The sequence below is a fragment of the Plectrocnemia conspersa genome, unplaced genomic scaffold, assembly GCF_051122295.1.
Source record: "Plectrocnemia conspersa isolate PC_06_02 unplaced genomic scaffold, ASM5112229v1 ptg000014l, whole genome shotgun sequence".
Lineage (NCBI taxonomy): Eukaryota > Metazoa > Arthropoda > Insecta > Trichoptera > Polycentropodidae > Plectrocnemia > Plectrocnemia conspersa.
This window is the reverse complement of record NW_028277178.1, coordinates 15,519,872-15,538,346: the sequence shown is the minus strand read 5'-3', so window position 1 is coordinate 15,538,346 and position 18,475 is coordinate 15,519,872. Positions and strand designations below refer to the sequence as shown.

The 18,475-nt window shown below is 30.5% G+C and overlaps 1 protein-coding gene across 1 annotated transcript; it reads left to right on the top strand.

The window, feature by feature from the left end:
• The first annotated feature begins 6,116 nt into the window (after positions 1-6,116).
• Positions 6,117-17,339, top strand: ERp44 (Endoplasmic reticulum protein 44). Its single transcript, XM_088203174.1, has 7 exons — positions 6,117-6,237; positions 10,264-10,339; positions 10,714-10,956; positions 11,026-11,268; positions 15,460-15,726; positions 15,799-15,997; positions 16,066-17,339. Exons 1-7 carry the CDS (start codon positions 6,202-6,204, stop codon positions 16,214-16,216), a joined length of 1,215 nt encoding a protein of 404 aa, XP_088059300.1. The 5' UTR covers positions 6,117-6,201; the 3' UTR covers positions 16,217-17,339.
• The last annotated feature ends 1,136 nt before the right edge of the window (positions 17,340-18,475 follow it).

Genomic DNA, 18,475 nt, shown 5'->3' with positions numbered 1-18,475 from the left:
AACGCGGGCGCAGGTAGAACGATAATGCGTGCGAACGCGGACGCAGCCGGAACGATAATGCGGCGTAGGCATAGGATATTCTATGTGTCCGCCAAAAGATGCTACTTTCCTTAAATCCCTTTCTTTAGGGTGACCATACGAATTGCGGGACAAAGTATCATTTTGTTATATCCGCCCGGTCATTTTATTGTTTTAGTAATAATACTTATTTTTTTAAAATCTTTTTAAAAATTTCACTGCGCGGCTGAATTAAAAAAAATATTTTAAATTATTTAATACTTTTATTTTTTAAATTTATTATTACAGCTCCTTTAGTTGGATTTGCATGACTAAATATTTTTTGAACCATTTTTCAATAATAAAAAAAATATTTTGCAGTCTACCGATTGCGATTTTTATAAGAACGCGTGATATCATTTATGTGATTATTAGTTAGGAAATCACTTGTAAATATTGTGAATACCAAGGGTCCTAAAATTTAAACTTGGGGGACTCCACAGTCGATAAATAATTTTTAATTTTTCAGCAGTTTAATCGTAATGAATGTTTTTTTCTTTTTCTCGCAGAAATCCTAGCCCATCCTTGCAAAAATCGATTGGCCCATGATGTTGTAAGCACGGTGTTCTTGCACAGATATATTAGAATTGAACCACGGTTATTGAAACACTGCTTTAAAAATTGTACATTTTAGTATATACTAAAAATAAGAATATATTTGAATTTGTAATTAATATTACAATTTCCCTGCGGCCATTATTTTTTTGCACGAACGCTTTCAATCGCGATGTGACGATCATCTTCAGGTGCTGAATCGAATGAAAAGTTTTTTCGTCGCACCAATCTTAGTATTTTATTTTGTATATAATAAATTGTACATTTTTAAGGCAGTGTTTTAATAGCTGCAATTTAATCCTCATATATTTTTGCAAGAACAACGTCGTGGATCCAATGATTTTTGCAAGGAAAGACTTAAATTTTTCTTTTACATATAAATTTAACATTTCTTAAACACATAACATATAAATGATGTACCAAATTCCTTGTATTTAGCCATTTACATAAATTTATATTAATTTAATTGTATTTTCGATATTAGTGAAACATGCGTTTCAAGCATTAGTATTTAAAATTCTTGGCTGAGAAATATATTTAAAAAGCGTTTAATATTCATGTAATAAACTAAAACGAATATAAATGAAAATCAAAGCTTGCCAAATGAACCTCAACAGTTAGTTTAATTAAAGTATTACATTTTTTATGAACCAGAAATTTTGCGCTACACGTCAAAATAAATATTTTTCGAAAAAAGTGTAAAAATGTAAATATATCTAATGATAGTCTGATGTCTCCTGTAAGCTGTCTCGTTTTTGACGCAGAAAATTATGGTATGCCAACTTTTACCCCCACCTATAAAAATTTAAAGTTTTCGCATCAACTCATATAGGTACAAAAAATATACCGTTATCGCGCTATCAGAATTCCCGGAAGATTTATGGTATTAATGCTTTGTGCCTGAATTGTATTTTTTAACATTTTAATAATGTGTGATTCATTTGAGATGTATTAGCAAAATTTTAATTAGTATGATTGTATGGACAACATGCAATATAATTATAAATTTGGAGAACGATTATAAAATACAGAGATAAATAATACAATAAATAAAACGATTAGCTGTTATATGCATGTTTTAAAAGATTATGAGGACGAAAATAGTTCATAGTAATATAAGTTGTATTTTCTTGATCCTAGACAAAACCTAGTTATCTAATTGATTTTTAATACTCTTATGCTTAGAGAAAAAATATTTTGAAAATTGTTTAAAGGAGCATGGTGAATCGCTGTTGCCACATTTTTGCGCTTTTCAAGTTTTCGAATATTCATATCAGTAGATTGCAACGTACTGTAGCACCTTAATTGCATTCTAAGTATTACAGCTTTCTATTTGTGTTTAAATTTTGAAATTTGTAATTTTCCACGTGTTTTGATTGCAACACATAAGTATATTTAATAATAAATACAATGGAGAATTTCCAGGTGTATATACCTGGTGAATTTGTAAGACCTTAAAAAATGCTACTTTATAAATTGTTATCTCTGATGTCTATCAGAGAAACGTTTTTAGAACCATTAGCATAAAAGGTTTTTTCAAATATATTTTTTATGTCTGTCGTTTTTAATAATCATAATATTCTATAGAACTATATGACAGTATTATATCCATTTAATTATTTGCATATTTTATGTCTTTGAGAAAAGTAATTTCAAATCATTGAAAAAATCCATTCTCAAAATTAAATGAAAATAAGATAAAAATAATGAAATAGTAACGAAATCTGTGTATTTATAAATAATGTTGTTTTACTTATTATTATTGGAATTTCATTGCTAAAAGCTCACAGAAAAGTTTAAAGAAAATTGTCTCATGTTTAAATTTAGTCATCTAGTCAAGATATAGTTATATTATTGACTAGTCAATAGCGTATTGAAGTCTGTGGATTGATTCTCAAATAACTACATACTATGTAGTGAGAGGATGGCCGTATCACCATCACTTATCTGTATTATCTAGTAGTGGTGTTGGTATTACCCGGAATTAGTGCTACCGTGCTGCGGGATATCACATTTATATTACAGGTAGAATGCTGATTCCAGACCACTACTTTGAGGTATTCTAGCTCAGCGCTGTCCAACTGACGGTCCGATTCCTGTTTTTAAGCAAACCAAATTGGATATAATTAAGCACAAAACCCATCCATGAAACGATTACACTTCTCAGCACTCAGCACTTTTCTGAAGTTAATATATTAGAGAATAAACTTTTTGACGAAACTTGATTTGTTTTTTGCTACACTACAGATGAAAAAATATCTCACTGGAGACAAAATTCTGAATCAGTATCCTGCAGATGTATTGAAATATTCAAAGTTCAATAAGGACAAAGGAAGACAACTTTCTACGGGAGCTAAAAGATAAGGTCATTTCGGATTTTTTTTATTCATTATGTTCATATCGGATGCTGCGTTTTTCTTTTAAAGACAATCCTGCCATTGTGGGTATTTAATTTATAGTTTAAAAATGGCTTTAAAAATAACACCCACAAAACAATCACAGTCACAGATTTGATATGTTTGCTTATCGGTGGTGAGGAGTTATACATACTCGTGCAAGTTAGTTATTGTTCCAGTGCAATTCAAAGTTTTAAACAATTCCAGATGTTTGAAAATATTTGTTAACAATTATGAGTGATGGGCCGCACATAAAAGTTTGGCGGACCGCAAGTAGAGCTGGGCTAGACTTACAGTCTAGGTCAGCGGTGGCGAACATGTGACCCGCGTGAAAGTGTAAAAAAACTTTTGATTTTTTTTATCAAGAATTACTTAGCTAAGAGTTTTTCTCGAAAACATTATCGATATCCTTTGTGAATATACATAACAGTGTTTACATATATGTAGAATTGAGTTATTTAAAATATGCTCATTATTGTTAGTGTAAAGCCTTGAGCTAGAAATATTATTGTTAAGGCCAATGATGTGAACGGGTTGGTCAACTTTGATTCCACTGCAACGTAGACGGCACGATTTTATTGCTTTTGGTGTGGATTTTTGTCTTCTGGGAAGTGATAATTATTTTCGCGCCCTCCTATTGACCAAAATTTGGTTTGAATACACATTGACCAACAATTTTATATCAGAAGTCTGTAGCAGGTAATATCGGGAAGAATAGCTACCATATAATAAAAAATATAGTGTAATATCGAAATGCAGACAAACTATGGAGCAATATGCGAGATTCGACGTATGTCTATACTTCTTCTTTCGCCTATTTTCTCCTGGGAGCTAAATTGGCTTAGTTTGTATTTTGGACTTAGCTAAAAAAAATCTAAAACTTTAATTAGTTGTAGATATTTCATTCCAGTCAAGTTGAGTTTAGATAATACGTATAGGTTAGGTTTGGGCTTAAACAGTAAATGTACGTTTCGCTGTCAAATTGAGTTTCATAGACTTTTTAGAGCAGCATATTAGCGCCTATCAGTTAAATTATATTTTCGCTAGTATAACATTCCGTTGGTGGCACTGAATCTAAGAGATTCACGATCGCATTTTGTTATGATCACTCTACCAGTTTATGATTGGTGAAGCCCTCTTCTCTCCCATCTTCCTACTATGGAGTGTCACATGCCATTGCATTAGTCATCACCGCGTGGTGCGTGGTATGGTCGTTAAAGGCCGGTGGATCTAAGAGTTCCCTTGCTACAAAATAAGAAAGTTTTTTCAATTATTTCGATTTATATAATTTTGCCATATATTTTTGCATTACGTATGTACATTTATTTAGTGAAGCCATTTTGTCTGTTGTACATTATTTTTGTACCGTATATTCGACTGGATCCCACAAATCCTGAACCACCATTCGCATTTTACGCATTTGTTTTTTCACCTTCTCAGCTAAACTTTTGAATTTCTCTGATTAATAATGGGTTATTGCATTTTTTGTTGTTATGGAAATACCATGGCCTCAAAAAAACCTTTTACCTGAACAATCCTAAAAATCTATCAGAAGTATACGAATTGCTATTAAAACGTACACCAGGTACTTCGGTCTATGATTTACAACAAGATGAATGTGAAACTGATTCGTCGGAAGAAATCGAACAGCGAGAAGAAAGCTCAAATATTGAATAAAGTAATAATAGAGAAGCAGAAAGTTTTGATGATGAAGAAAATGAGCGTGAAATAAGATAATAATTCATTTCTTAGAAAAATACTATAAACCCTATTCCAACCGCAAAAAGCTCAAAAAACATAATTTATTGATAAGGCTTTCAAGTGTAATTGGATTGGCCAAGAACATAGAAGGAATCTCTGACACTCGGAAGTGTTTATTTGACGACAACATGCTAGATATCATTATAACGTTTACCAATCATTATATTGAAGTAATACGATCTAAATATACACGGGATAAGACTGAAATAAAAGCATTTGTTGGGCTTTTATACTTATTTAGACTGTATAAAGCCGGAACGCTGACCTTGACGAGGTGTAGGATTTTGACGGATTTGATATCGAAATATTCCGATTAGTGATCTTCGAAGGTTCCGTTTTCTACTTCAAACACTTAGATTTGATGACCGAGAAAATCGAAATCAACGAAAAGAAATAGACCGTCTTGCACCTATACGAGACCTTTTCGATACATTTGTAAATAACTGCCAATCGTGTTATTCCATTGAAGCTGATGTCGCTATAGACGAAAAGCTGGAAGCGTTCAGAGGCAGATGCTCATTCATTCAATATATCCCGTCTAATCCAGCAAAATACATGATAAAAATATTTGCTATATTTGATCCAAAAACATTCTACACCTGTAATCTAGTAATGTATGCTGGTAAACAACCGGAAGAGGCATATCAAGCGAGTAACAAAAGTGCCGATGTGATGAAACGACTTATAGTTTCTATTCAAAACTCTGGCTGTAATGTAACTGTCGATAATTGGTTTAGCAATGTATCGCTTCGTCAAGATTTATCGAAAAAATATCGCTTATCTTTGTAGAAACAGTAAGAAAAAACAAATGACAAATTCGTAAATAAATAAAGAAAGAAAAATAAAGAGATATATTCACCAGTATATTTGCGTTCAGAAAAAAAGGAACTATTACTTCATATGCTCCACAAAATAAGAGTGACAAAAAATGTAATATTGATATCCAGTTTACACTTGGATAATGTAATCGATCAAAACACTGGTGGCAAACAAAAACCTGAAATAATAACATAAAACAAAATATTTTTGTAAATTGACACAAAATTATTTTGTTTTTATAAAACATATTTATAATTGCACAGTTGATAAATTTAATTTATAACATTTTGAATTTGAATTTTGTATTTGTATTGTGTTATATACATAGATTTTAAATAAATAGTGATTTTATAAAAGCTATTATTATGTTGAAATAGGTTAAATTTTCGTTTTCTGTTCCTTGCTGAACTAAATGATTAATTATTTTTATTATGGTTTAATTATTTCTTAGTCTCTTTATATAAAAAAATTTGCAATTTTGCCCATCGCCAATGTATGTGACCCTGGCAACGAGGAGCTGGATATGGCAACACTGTGACCGTGCGTCAGTTTGATTAGCGGCCGGCGTGGCGCCTGCGTTTACTACGGCCTTTGGCCTACGCCCCTCGCCATCATGGGGGTCCGATTCGCTATCGTCGTGTGTGCATTGGTAATACGCGTTCTTCTGCACTTTGCTCCTCACCCCAATCCGCTGACATTTCCCAATATATGTACCTATTTTTACTATTGTAACACGTATTACTTTTAGAAATGTCTAATTTTATAGCACAATAGCCAATTGATCGCACTCGATGCAATATTGCGCTTTCGAAATACATATACGATATTATTTTATACAAATTTTATATTATACCTACTATATTACTATGTACATACATTCGAAAATATTTTAATGCTATTTTTTGTGCAATTGTGCATAAAATAAATATAACATACACATATGTTAACTAAAAACTACCGAAATGTGATACTTTTTCCTTTTGAGTATACGCTTACTACTAATAATAAGTAATTTCAATTGTACAAAATTAACAATAGACTCACATTTAAGAGAATTTTCCTTTCCCAAACATTTCTGCGGTTATCTCAAACCTTGACATTGTCGCTCTACAATATTTCCATCGTAAGAAATATCAAACAAAACAGTATACAAAATTTATGCATTTAGTACTGTTAGAGTTGAATTACTTTTTACTTTACATTTGTACCTCTGTTTGAAAATTTTCTCATTAATAATAATGTGTAAATTATATGCTACAAATGATGCGTAAAACAAGCGCACTAATTTACAAATAATAGAGGGGACACCTTCAACTAATTGATGATGCAGTGGTTCAGGATACATTAGTATTCTACGGTTTAACTCTTCCATATCTGCAAAATGTTCTCTTTTATTCAAAGGAATAGAAAAAAGTCGTATTCTTTTTGCAACTATTCTTTCAAAAGTTTCATGTTCAAATTTTGAGGCACAGTTCGAACTCCAGATTACCCCAGTAGCCTCAACAACTTCTTTCTTAGATTGCATGAAGAATTATTCATTTTTCTCAGCCCCTTTTAAGATAAACAAAAACATAATTTCACATATTTTCTTTAAATCTTCAGATTTTTTCTTCGGAAAAGGATTCGTTGCAGAGTTATTCATGGGGTGTTCACTGTTCTTACCAATTTATCCAACAGCAATGCACAATCAATTCATATTATGGAACAATTATTTTATATATAGCTCATTTAAATTGTCCTCATTACTTTTATATACAATTCATTGGCAGTACTATGCTAGTGTATGCTAGAACTTTGAAATTAAAACGACATTTAATCTCGTATATACTTATTTACTTCATTTTAATAAGCTAATTTACCATAAAATACGTAGGTAAATAAATAAATCAAAGAATTTTGCCTTCCCGTTACAATAGTATAACTATACCCAGACGTTCCCATAATTTAACCATAATTAAACATTAACCCTTTGACCACGGATGACACCTATAGAAGTCATCAAGAAAATCGCCGCTATGCATTGGGCACCTAAAGGTGTCATGAACCTTTGAGACATATATTTTTTTTGTATAATTTAAGATTGAAAAACACTTTAATTTATTGAACCATAATATTTAAATAACTTATGGCATAAATTGGTGCTTCTCGACATAATTACAAATTTCGAAATGGCGCGCAAAAATATCAGCGGCAGTAAAAGGGTTAAAGAAATGTATGCCAAGAATTATTTTCTTAACATAAAAACAATCTTTTTTTATGTATATAAAAATAAATAAATTATCAGATTTACTAATATGATATGAATTTTATCTACAAATTCCATGCATATGTGTGAAATTTGTACATAAATAAATTTATCCGCTTAGCATATTTTTAGTTTTATATACTAGGTAAAAACATATGAAGTATGCGAAGATCCAAAGGCATACAAACACATTATTGTGGTTATGCCGGAGATGATTGAAATGCTAAAAAACACATATTTATATCATTTTCTCTACTTACATATTTTATATACATTACTTTGCTTTTAAAGCTACAGTTGAAGTATTCTTTAATATATGTTTTATGTTCAATGGTAGAGAAAAGTCACAAACAATTTCTAGAAATGAAATAAAAACATAATTCATTAGAAATTCTTAATAACCTTTTTATGAAGGAAATGCATAACATAACCACAAACGATCTTGTCATATTTTTACGGTAAAATAGGAATTAATTTAAATAAATTTATGTCTGATTCTTCCATAGATGATTTAGATAGAATTTAAATCAGTATTATTAAATCTGATAATTTATTTGTTTCATATATTTATTAGAAAATAAATTATTACTTTTTTCAAAGTAAATATTCTTAACATACTTTTAAGATAATTTTTATCTTTAGTTCGTTAAAAATAGTGTTGGTAAACACTTCTTGGTTTATTAGCGTTTAACCTTTGCCGGACAAAAAAAATTTATAATTGAATCCACTGCAGTACAATTTATTTAAACACAAAAATTAAGCTTCTTCCATATTATTTATACATAATTTATTTAGGATAAACCCTGTACCCCTTCCAGATGTTGGGACTACTACCTGAAAAAATACCGCCCAAGAATACAATGACAAACAAACGTTTCACTCTATCCTTGTAAATAATATTTAGTTAATGGTTCACTATTGTAATTTACACAAAACCAATGGCTCTCAACATATTTTTAAACACACTTTTTTTATTACTTTGCTATATTAACAGCTAAATATATTTATTACGTATTTATATACTTGATGTTTAATTATGTTTGTCCATCATATGATATTTCTCGGAACAAATTTTCATATGAAGATATGATTTTAAATTACGTTTTTAAACATCTCCTTTGTTTTTCGTTCACCAGTTTATTTTACATAATATACAAATTTACCATATGGGTATAGTATTATTTGTTAAGCCATGCCTAATCTACAAGTATTGTGTTTTTTTTATTGCTTGTGTTACACTTAATTGTAATAGTTAAATGTAATTCTTGGAAAGATTAATTATCAGCAACTAATATAATCGTGTAGAAGTGGTAGGGTGATCCAATTAGAGTTTCATAAGTTTGCAGCACTGTGCATCAGACAGATGTCAATAATCACGTGTCAAATGCAGGGACATCACTTCATTTTTTTCCAAGGGGGCAAAAGTTGGCTAGTCTTAATAATTTGATTTCAAGAAGATTCATAGTATTTTTCATTAAATGACATTTTTCTGATCAAGTTCAAGTTCAGTTTGTTTAGAATCGCTCAGTTATCTAGCCTTCATATTAAGACTTTTATAACAATATTACAACTTACAATGAATGAGAATAAAATTAAGCATATCTAAGCCAAATTTTGACCAATAGGAGAGTGCAAAAACAATTATCTCTTCTCAAGCAAAAAATTGACATCAAAAGCAACAAAATCATGCCGTCACCATTTCAGTGGGAACGCTCGTTACCGAGCGTTCCCACTGCGACGACTCCGACACGATTTTATTGCTTCTGACATAGATTTTTGAATTCTGAGAAGTGATAATTGTTTTTGCGCTCTCCTATTAACCAAAATTCGGTTTGAATAAACTTTGACCAATACTTTCATATCAGATGTATGTAGTAATATTGGTAAAAATAGTTATCATATTTTTAAAACTGTAATATTCAAGTGCAGACTAACTACGGAGCAATATGCGAGATGTGACGTCTGTCTGTACTTCTTTCGCTTATTTTCCCTAGAGTAATGAGTTGTCTTAGTCCGTATTTTGGACTTGACTTAATGAAAGTTCTAATACTATAATTAGTTCTTGAACTTTCATAAGGTTAGGTTTAGGTTTGAACATAATTTTTCTTGACATAATTTTTAAGTGCAGAAAAATGAGTAAAAAATTAATTTTGCTGTTATTTTCTATATAATTTTACTTGTCGAGACCAATAAATCAAACAAGAACAGTCATTTGTATATTTATAAAGTAATTATTATAACATGTTTATGATTATTAAAAAAAGTGTTGTTTTTTCTTATATTTTAATTTAACTTATTTACTAATTATGTTTAATTGTTGCTATTAAAAGAGACATTTACTGTTTACTTAATTAAAAATTAATCCCCTTCCCACACAACCCATCCCTAAATTACGTTGAGTGTTTTATTAATTGTCTGTTTATATTTTAGGTATTCCATTTATTCTACAATCCGACTGATAGTGGGGCAGTTCAACTTACTCAGAGTAATTTGGATATGACCTTAGGTATCAATAATATTTTATTTATATCATTGTTTTTCTATCTTAACACTTAAAGCGCCGGAATGCGATTAACGCGCTTTTTGGGGACTCAATCGTACAGCCGGACATGTCTTAACACGCTTTTATGAAACTCGATTTTTAACAGACTCTTACTAACATCTTTAAATATTTTAGGGCACCAAAAGGGTTTAATTATATTTTAGATAGTATATTCTTCTAACAGATGTCGTTATTATATTTTTTTCCATACAAAATTACGATTATTTGCCACTTTTTTCTATCGCGCGCAAATATGCCGGCTGTACGTGTGTTTTTTCGCGCATTAGGTGTTAATAATGTCTGACCATATTTAATAAACATGCTTGTTTAACTTTCAGCTTCAAATGAATTAGTTTTAATAAATTTCTACGCTGAATGGTGCAGATATAGTAATATTCTTCAGCCCATATTTGACGAAGCTGCCGACAAAGTAGCCACTGAGTTCCCGGATACCGGCCGCGTCGTTATGGGTAAAGTCGATTGCGATAAGGAAAATACGGTAGCGACTCGTTTTCACATTTCAAAGTATCCCACTCTGAAAGTCATCAGAAACGGCCAACCGACAAAACGAGAATATAGAGGTGAATATAACGATAAATTTAGGTATGAAAGTCGACAACATTGTTACAGAGATGTGATTTTTCTTCCAGGGCAACGTTCGGTGGATGCGTTTGCCGATTTCATTCGTAAGCAACTCGAAGATCCTATCAAAGAATTCCATACGATAAAAGAACTGGGTGAACTAGAATCAGATAAACGGATGGTGATCGGATACTTTGACAGGAGAGACATGCCCGAGTATACCGTGTTTAGGCGTGTGGCGACATCTATGAAGGAGGATTGTCAGTTCCACGTAGGATTCGGTGACGCGTCGGCACAGATGCACCCACCTGGTAAATAAAATTTACATTATCTATGTCAAATATTTACATTTAGCTTGATTCGTTTATAGGCTTATAGATATATATTAGCTATTTATGTTAATGTCGCAATTGTTTGTAAAGCTGGTTTTTGGGTTAAACATTTCGATCGATTGCACTTGTGTTCATGTGTTATATTGTCAAATGACTCAAATAATTCTTAGCGCAAAATCATTATGTACCTTGCGCTCTTAAATAGCCATTTGTAAAAAATAATATGTTTATTGTTTATATCATTTCTGAAATAATATATTGTAGAAGTAGTTGTCCATGAGCTACAACTAACCTTATTTTGAGTAATCAATTTTACAAATAATGCTTTTTGTGTGGTGTTTGAAGAAACTTGTAGTATTTTACTTATTATATAATAATTCTTCCATTGGATCTTGCCGAGACGCCACTTTTGAGAACGAGAGAGCCAGGTATACCTTAACCCATGCTCGTGTCTACTTGATCACACTCAAGTTCAACTCATGACCATTTTCATGTTGACTTAACTATTTAAACTCTTAAACAGACAAGTGAAGACCCCAAGACAAGATTATAATTAGAACTAACATGTGTACAAATGTATGTAAATTTTTAAATACAGTAAGTTCTCGACTTACGCGGTTAATTCGTTCCAGAAAAATTCGCGTAAGTCGAAAATCGCGTAAGTAGAGGAATACTCATCCGATATGTATTAAATATTAATACATTCCCCCAATCATCCGAACGATACTTAAAAGAACTAAATGCCGTCTTCTTGTATGTATACATTAGGCTAAAATAAAAATAAAAGCATTATAAAAATTTATTCTATGTGTAAAATGTCTACATACATTGTAATCTTAACTTTTTTTACAAAATAAAATAAGAAACATAAAAATAATATTTATACATACATATTCATTAAAATATCATGTCATAATGTCTATACTATTCCATTTCGATATCTTTAGGTGTTGGATTTTTTTTATCTAATAAGAAACCGTACTTATCCAGTGAAGATTGTACACTAAATCTTTTTTTCTCATAATAGATATTTTTATAACAGGAAATAGCGTCCTGAACTGCTTTATTGGCTTTCTCAAACCGAACAATGTCGGGATCTTGTGCTTTTAAACCAGCCATTCCTTGGTCTATCAAATTGAGGCATTCTTTCATTTTTTGTACTCAAATTCTTTAATTTCTTTGACTTCCTCCTCCGAATCACCGCCGTTGTTTCTAAATTTTTCAAGTTCTATTAAATCTTCATTGTTTAATTCCACTCTATGACTTTCTAACAATTCAATGAAATCATTTTCATTTAGATTTAAATTTAATTGGTTTGTCATTTCAACAAGATCATTAATTATGTTATCTTCCTGCATGGGGTCTTCAACAACTTCAAAAAATTGAGGAGTATGCTTCTTCCAAACGTTTTTCATGATAGGCTTTACAATTTCATTCCAGGCAACACCAATATTTTTAACAGCTTCATAAATATTGTGTTCTTTCAAAAACTGTGTGAGTGATATACTGTTTTGCCCTTCAGTTACAAAAGTTGTCCTTAAGTAATATTTTTTAAAGCTTTGTATTAGACCTTGATTCATAGGTTGTATTATAGAGGTCGTATTTGGGGGCAAAAATGCTATTTTGATATGTTCGTGATCACATGGTGGATGTCCCGGTGCATTATCAACCAGGAACAAAAATTTAGGCGCAAATCTATATCAACATCGATATTATAACAAATTTTAAATTTTCGAAATTTTAAACCGCGTAACTACGAATCCGCGTAAGTAGATACCGCGTAACTCGAGAACCTACTGTATAGTAAAACCCCAATTTTACATGCCCGTCATTCATGTTTTTTCGCCATTTCCATGCAATTTCCGAGGACTCGTTTCATTTAAGTACATTCAGTCCAGGGGTCGGCAGCATAATTTGGACATGGTCACAGGGACATCATTTCAGCTTTTTTCAGGGGGAGGGGGCAAAAGTTGGCCCGGTCAGTAGTCGTTAATATTTCGATTTCATCAAGATTCATAGTATTACAATTAATGACATGCATTTTTTTGGTCCAATTCAAGAAGGTGGGGAGTGTCTATACCTGCCCCCCCCCCCCCCCAAATGACGTCCAGAAGTCAAAAATCCACGTCAAAAGCAATAAAATCATGCCATCGCCGTTACAATTTTATTGCTTTTGACGTGGATTTTTGACTTCTGAAAAGTGATAATTGTTTTTGCGCCCTCCTATTGACCAAAATTCGGTTTGAATATACTTTGACCAACTTTCATATCAGAAGTCCATAGTAAGATCGATAAGGATAGCTATAATATTTTTAAAACAATGTAATATCGTAATGCAGACAAACTATGGAGTAATATGTATAACGCAGTGGAAACGCTTGTTGCTGACCTTTTTTATTGCTTTTGATGTGAATTTTTTACTTCTGAGAAGGGTTAATTGTTTTTGTGCCCTCCTATTGACAAAAATTTGGTTTGATTAGTGAGGGATGCTTTGATTACTCTTAAATTGTCTTGGATGCAGCTATCGATTCATGACATATGAGCAGCATTGTTTTCCATTATGTTGTATAAAAAATAATCGTTCATCCAGCATTCATTAAATATTTTGCTTTCTAATCCCAACACCCACAGTACGCTTACTGACACCAACCAAGAGTTGGTATTTCGCTAAAGAAAGTAACAAATTTTTAGATTACCCCGACATAGCAGATAAAAATATATTACACAATGAATGACAACCACTCGAGCACATTTTGAGGTAATATTACATGTCAATGATCACAATTTGGAAAGATTTTACCACATTAGAAAAACCTCTTGCGGGACACTTGTTTCACAGGACACCTTTTGCCGACCCCTGATTTAATACAATTAATACCAGCTTTTATGCCTCTTTTTCCCGTAATTTACGTTTGAAATATTAAAAATTAAATTAAATTTTTAAACATTTAATTAAATAAGCAACGATTGACAATTTTTGAAACAAATATTGGAATGCAGAAATATGTGTGAATTTTTTTATTGACACGTCTACACTCTGAAGTGCTTACAATCAAGTTTATGCAACGTGATTAGTGAGCGATCTTTTATTTTAGCTAATTATGGGCTCGCAAATGGTATCGTTTGTTATTCTTTGCGTCAGTGCAAACTTTTCGGTCATATGTTGCTGACATTTGTTAATTTTAAATTTTTCTCTTTATATTATTTTTTATTTTTATCTGTTCAAATAATGTCTCAGCAAAAAAAACATTGTCAGTTCCAGGAAAAAGAAACATTCTCGAAAAACTATAAAAAAAACATTGGCTTGTGTATTTCGCTTGTGCGTGATTTGGGGATGCCCACTATTTTGGCTATGATAATAAAAAATCGCAAAATATATTTTTTTATCGAATTTCACCACGAAAGCTGACGGTCAATTGTATAGGTTACCACTTAAAACCAATGCAGATATCCCTAAAAGAGTGATAGAAAGTCCCGAGAAATCCAACTAATGATTTCGGTTACATATTTAATTCTTATGATTTCGAGAAGTGATGCGTATTTTTTCACACTACTGTATGTAGAAATGTAGGTAAAATGAGCATCTACAAAACTATTCATTTTACATTTTCTTGTTGGCTAAAATGCAGACATGTAGCAAATCTAGACAAATAAAATCAACCAATCAGAAGCCAGCATTTGGTCATGCGATTGGCATTTATTTATAAACTGATCGTTTCTATAACACCACATGTTATTATCTCCATTGTTTTGTACATTATTTATTTATAAAAAATGTTTAATACTCAAAAATATGTTTGTACTAAAATAATAATCTTTACATTTTATTAGATCAAATGAGACATGGAGGACTTTTTCGAAATTTAGTAAAAAACATGTTTGTGGCGAGAACATGCTAACTATGTAATTCTTGCCGTAATTTATATATTTTGATCCAAGTACAATTAACATGTTCTTTACTTGCTGATTCCTCATCTCTTGAATGTAACTGTGTTTAATTTAAAAAAGGACACGAAACTTAGTTTGATGAATATTATAACTCATTTTCAACATAAGTGACTAGTTAATATGTTCTTTCCTTCTTGGGGTCTTCTACTAATCATATTTTAAAAACCAAATTTAATATATGTATGTATATTTTAAAAAAATATTTTTTTTCTATTTTTTAAGGTCACCCAATAATTGTGTTCAGACCAGATAAAGTACGATCAAACGATAAGGATGTCACATTCATGGGCGATTTGAATAGCTTTGATGAAACAAATATTTGGGTGCAAGAGAATTGCGTACCGTTCGTGCGTGAGATTACATTTGAAAACGCCGAAGAACTCACTGAAGAAGGTTTACCTTTCCTCATTCTTTTTCACGCTCCCGGCGATATGGAAATAGTTAAAAAATACAACGATCTTGTCACGAACGAGCTGCTTAGCGAAAAACGTTAGTATTAAAATAGTTATTGAATAAATAATATAAAAACACGTTTGGTTTATTAACAATTTTATTTTGTAGAGAGCATCAATTTCCTAACAGCAGATGGAAAGAAATTCGAACATCCATTGCATCATCTCGGAAAAAGCAACTCAGATTTGCCGCTTATAGCCATTGACTCTTTCCGTCATATGTACTTATTCCCAGACATTAAAGACATGGATAAGCCAGGAGTATTAAAAGAATTCTTACAAGATTTGTATTCAGGAAAATTGCATAGGCATGTATTATTTTGATATGAATAAGTCCAATTTTTTATGATTATGACATGCTATTTTTTATTTTTAGAGAGTTCCATTATGGTCCCGATTCTCCGACTGCGCAAGCTGAACAAATTGCCGGTTCTACAGAAAAGAAGACGACACATCCTCCAGAATCAACCTTTAAGAAATTAGCACCATCTAAAAACAGATACACTATTCTACGTGACGAGTTATAAACAAGGATGAAAGACTATAAAATAATTACATTTTTCAGTTTTCTTTCACTTCGTTATGAACTAACAAAAAACTACTGAGTACTTTATAATAAATTTGTGAATTGAATGCCTTCGTTTTTGAAGGCAAAAATAATTGATATATCAAACTCACATATACAATCAACATTTACGTATGTGCTTAGGTTGAAATTACAGGAATAGAAATTATTATTATTATGTAATTGTTTAACATTTGTATATTTGTATGTATCTGGTTTTTATCTTAATTAACGTTATTCTTTGAAACGAGATAGTACAAATATCTTTGTATATCACGAATGTACGTATAATAGTAATTGATAATAGTGTTTTTTAAATAATATGAAAATGGGTATATAAATTTATTATCGATTGTATTTGCAAGTAACCGATCCATAGGCTTTGGATAACATTTTGAATAAATGTTTCTCAGCGATAAATCATTAACTTTTATAAGCTTGTATCATACGCTTACATGGCACATTTTGACGCTTGCAATTATCGAGAAACGTTTATTTAGACATATTTGAATATAAATTGTATAGTTGTAGATTGATCGAGCAGAAATATTTCTAATTTTTAATATACATATGTATAATGAAGAGAGTGTAAAAATATATCACTTCACTGTTGTTGAAAAAATTGTTTATTATTTGTTACATTTGGGTCAAACGTTTTATTTCATTTCCTTTTACCAATTAATATATTAATATTATCTAGTTTTATCAGTTCATATTGATATTTTTTTACAAATTTGCAATACAGTATTGTGTATAGATTTGCTGAATCTTATGTAAATGTTTCGATAGTTACGATTATGCTTTAACTTAAGTAGGCATTTATTAGTGTGAAAAATAATTTATTTTAATAAACTTTGATAGACACATATTCGATTTAATATGTTGGAAGGATGATTTTTCTTCTTATTGTAAATTACACGGTTTTCGGCACAAATTGTGTTTCTATATCTCTGTTAAGTCATTGAATAATTTGTTATTTTTTGAATTGGTGATGGATTAAAGACATTTTGTTTTAATAATCGCATCATATGCCACACAAAAGATTTGTACGATTTGTAATTCAATAAAATTTATGTACGAAGTCATTTTATGTTATTATTTATATATTTTCAGAGCATATATTTTTTAATTATAATATTGTCATAGTGCAGGATGATCATTTAACATTTTAACAGAATCTTTTATCTTGAAACAGTAATGTGCATTATGTTTATTTAAAATCTGCTATTAGATTTTTTAACACGTATAGTTTATTATAGTCATTTTGCTTTTTTTATTACTAGAATATATTTTACAATTGTATCTATTATTGATTTGTTGGGTTCACTCTGTTTTTTCAAGAATCAGGCACGAAATAAAATACACAGAATTCGCACAATCATTGAGAAATGCCTGAATTATATTAAATAAATAAAACAGTATTAGTTTTAGATGTAAATAAAATTTAAAAAAGTAGAGCAAGGTAAGGATACTAATAAGTAAAACAGATGTAACTATAACAATAGTAAAAGGGGTGATATGATAATAATCTCGAAAATCATACCATAAGAACAAAAAATAAATGTCAGCCTGTGTACTTACACATACGGGTATAGCCCCTCAAGGCAACTGACTATATACATGCAGAAATTTAAGAGAATCATATTTTTGTGCACTGACTTGAGAATAAATATATTATTACAATTTTTATATATTTTTTTTTTGCTATCATAGTTGGATAAAGCAAAGACGGACAGAAAAAGGATCTTACAATACTTTAACTTCAGATAAATATTTGTAATCTATTTTTAAAAAAATATGTACAATATATATTACTGATTACATGACTAATAATAATTGGGAGAGATGTCAAATATAAATATCTAGCCAAAATATGGCGTAGGTCGATCAAATACTATTAAATCGCAATCGACTATTTCTTTCAAATTTTATTGCAAATGAGATTTTTTTGATATTTATGTAATAATATTAATATATAACTTTGTTTTATGTATTGTTTAAAGTATACGTTAATATGTATTTAAGTAAAACTTTTCTTTTTTATTATTTTTCATCGATTTATTAAAATTTTAATTCTTGGGATAAATTTAAAAACATATTTAAAGCATATTTATCATGGATATTAAAGAAAAATGACAAAAAATATCTTCGTTAGCAATACTAATTCAAAAACTTGATTTCATGTGGTATTTTTGACAAATTAACTAAAGCTTTATTGACT

Excerpts from the sequence above, each read along its gene's own strand:
- ERp44 (XM_088203174.1), top strand. The coding sequence starts at position 6,202 with ATGGGGGTCCGATTCGCTATCGTCGTGTGTGCATTG. Across the intron at positions 10,340-10,713 it reads TAATTTGGATATGACCTTAG|CTTCAAATGAATTAGTTTTA; the intron begins GTATCAATAATA and ends TTTAACTTTCAG. Across the intron at positions 11,269-15,459 it reads GGCACAGATGCACCCACCTG|GTCACCCAATAATTGTGTTC; the intron begins GTAAATAAAATT and ends CTATTTTTTAAG.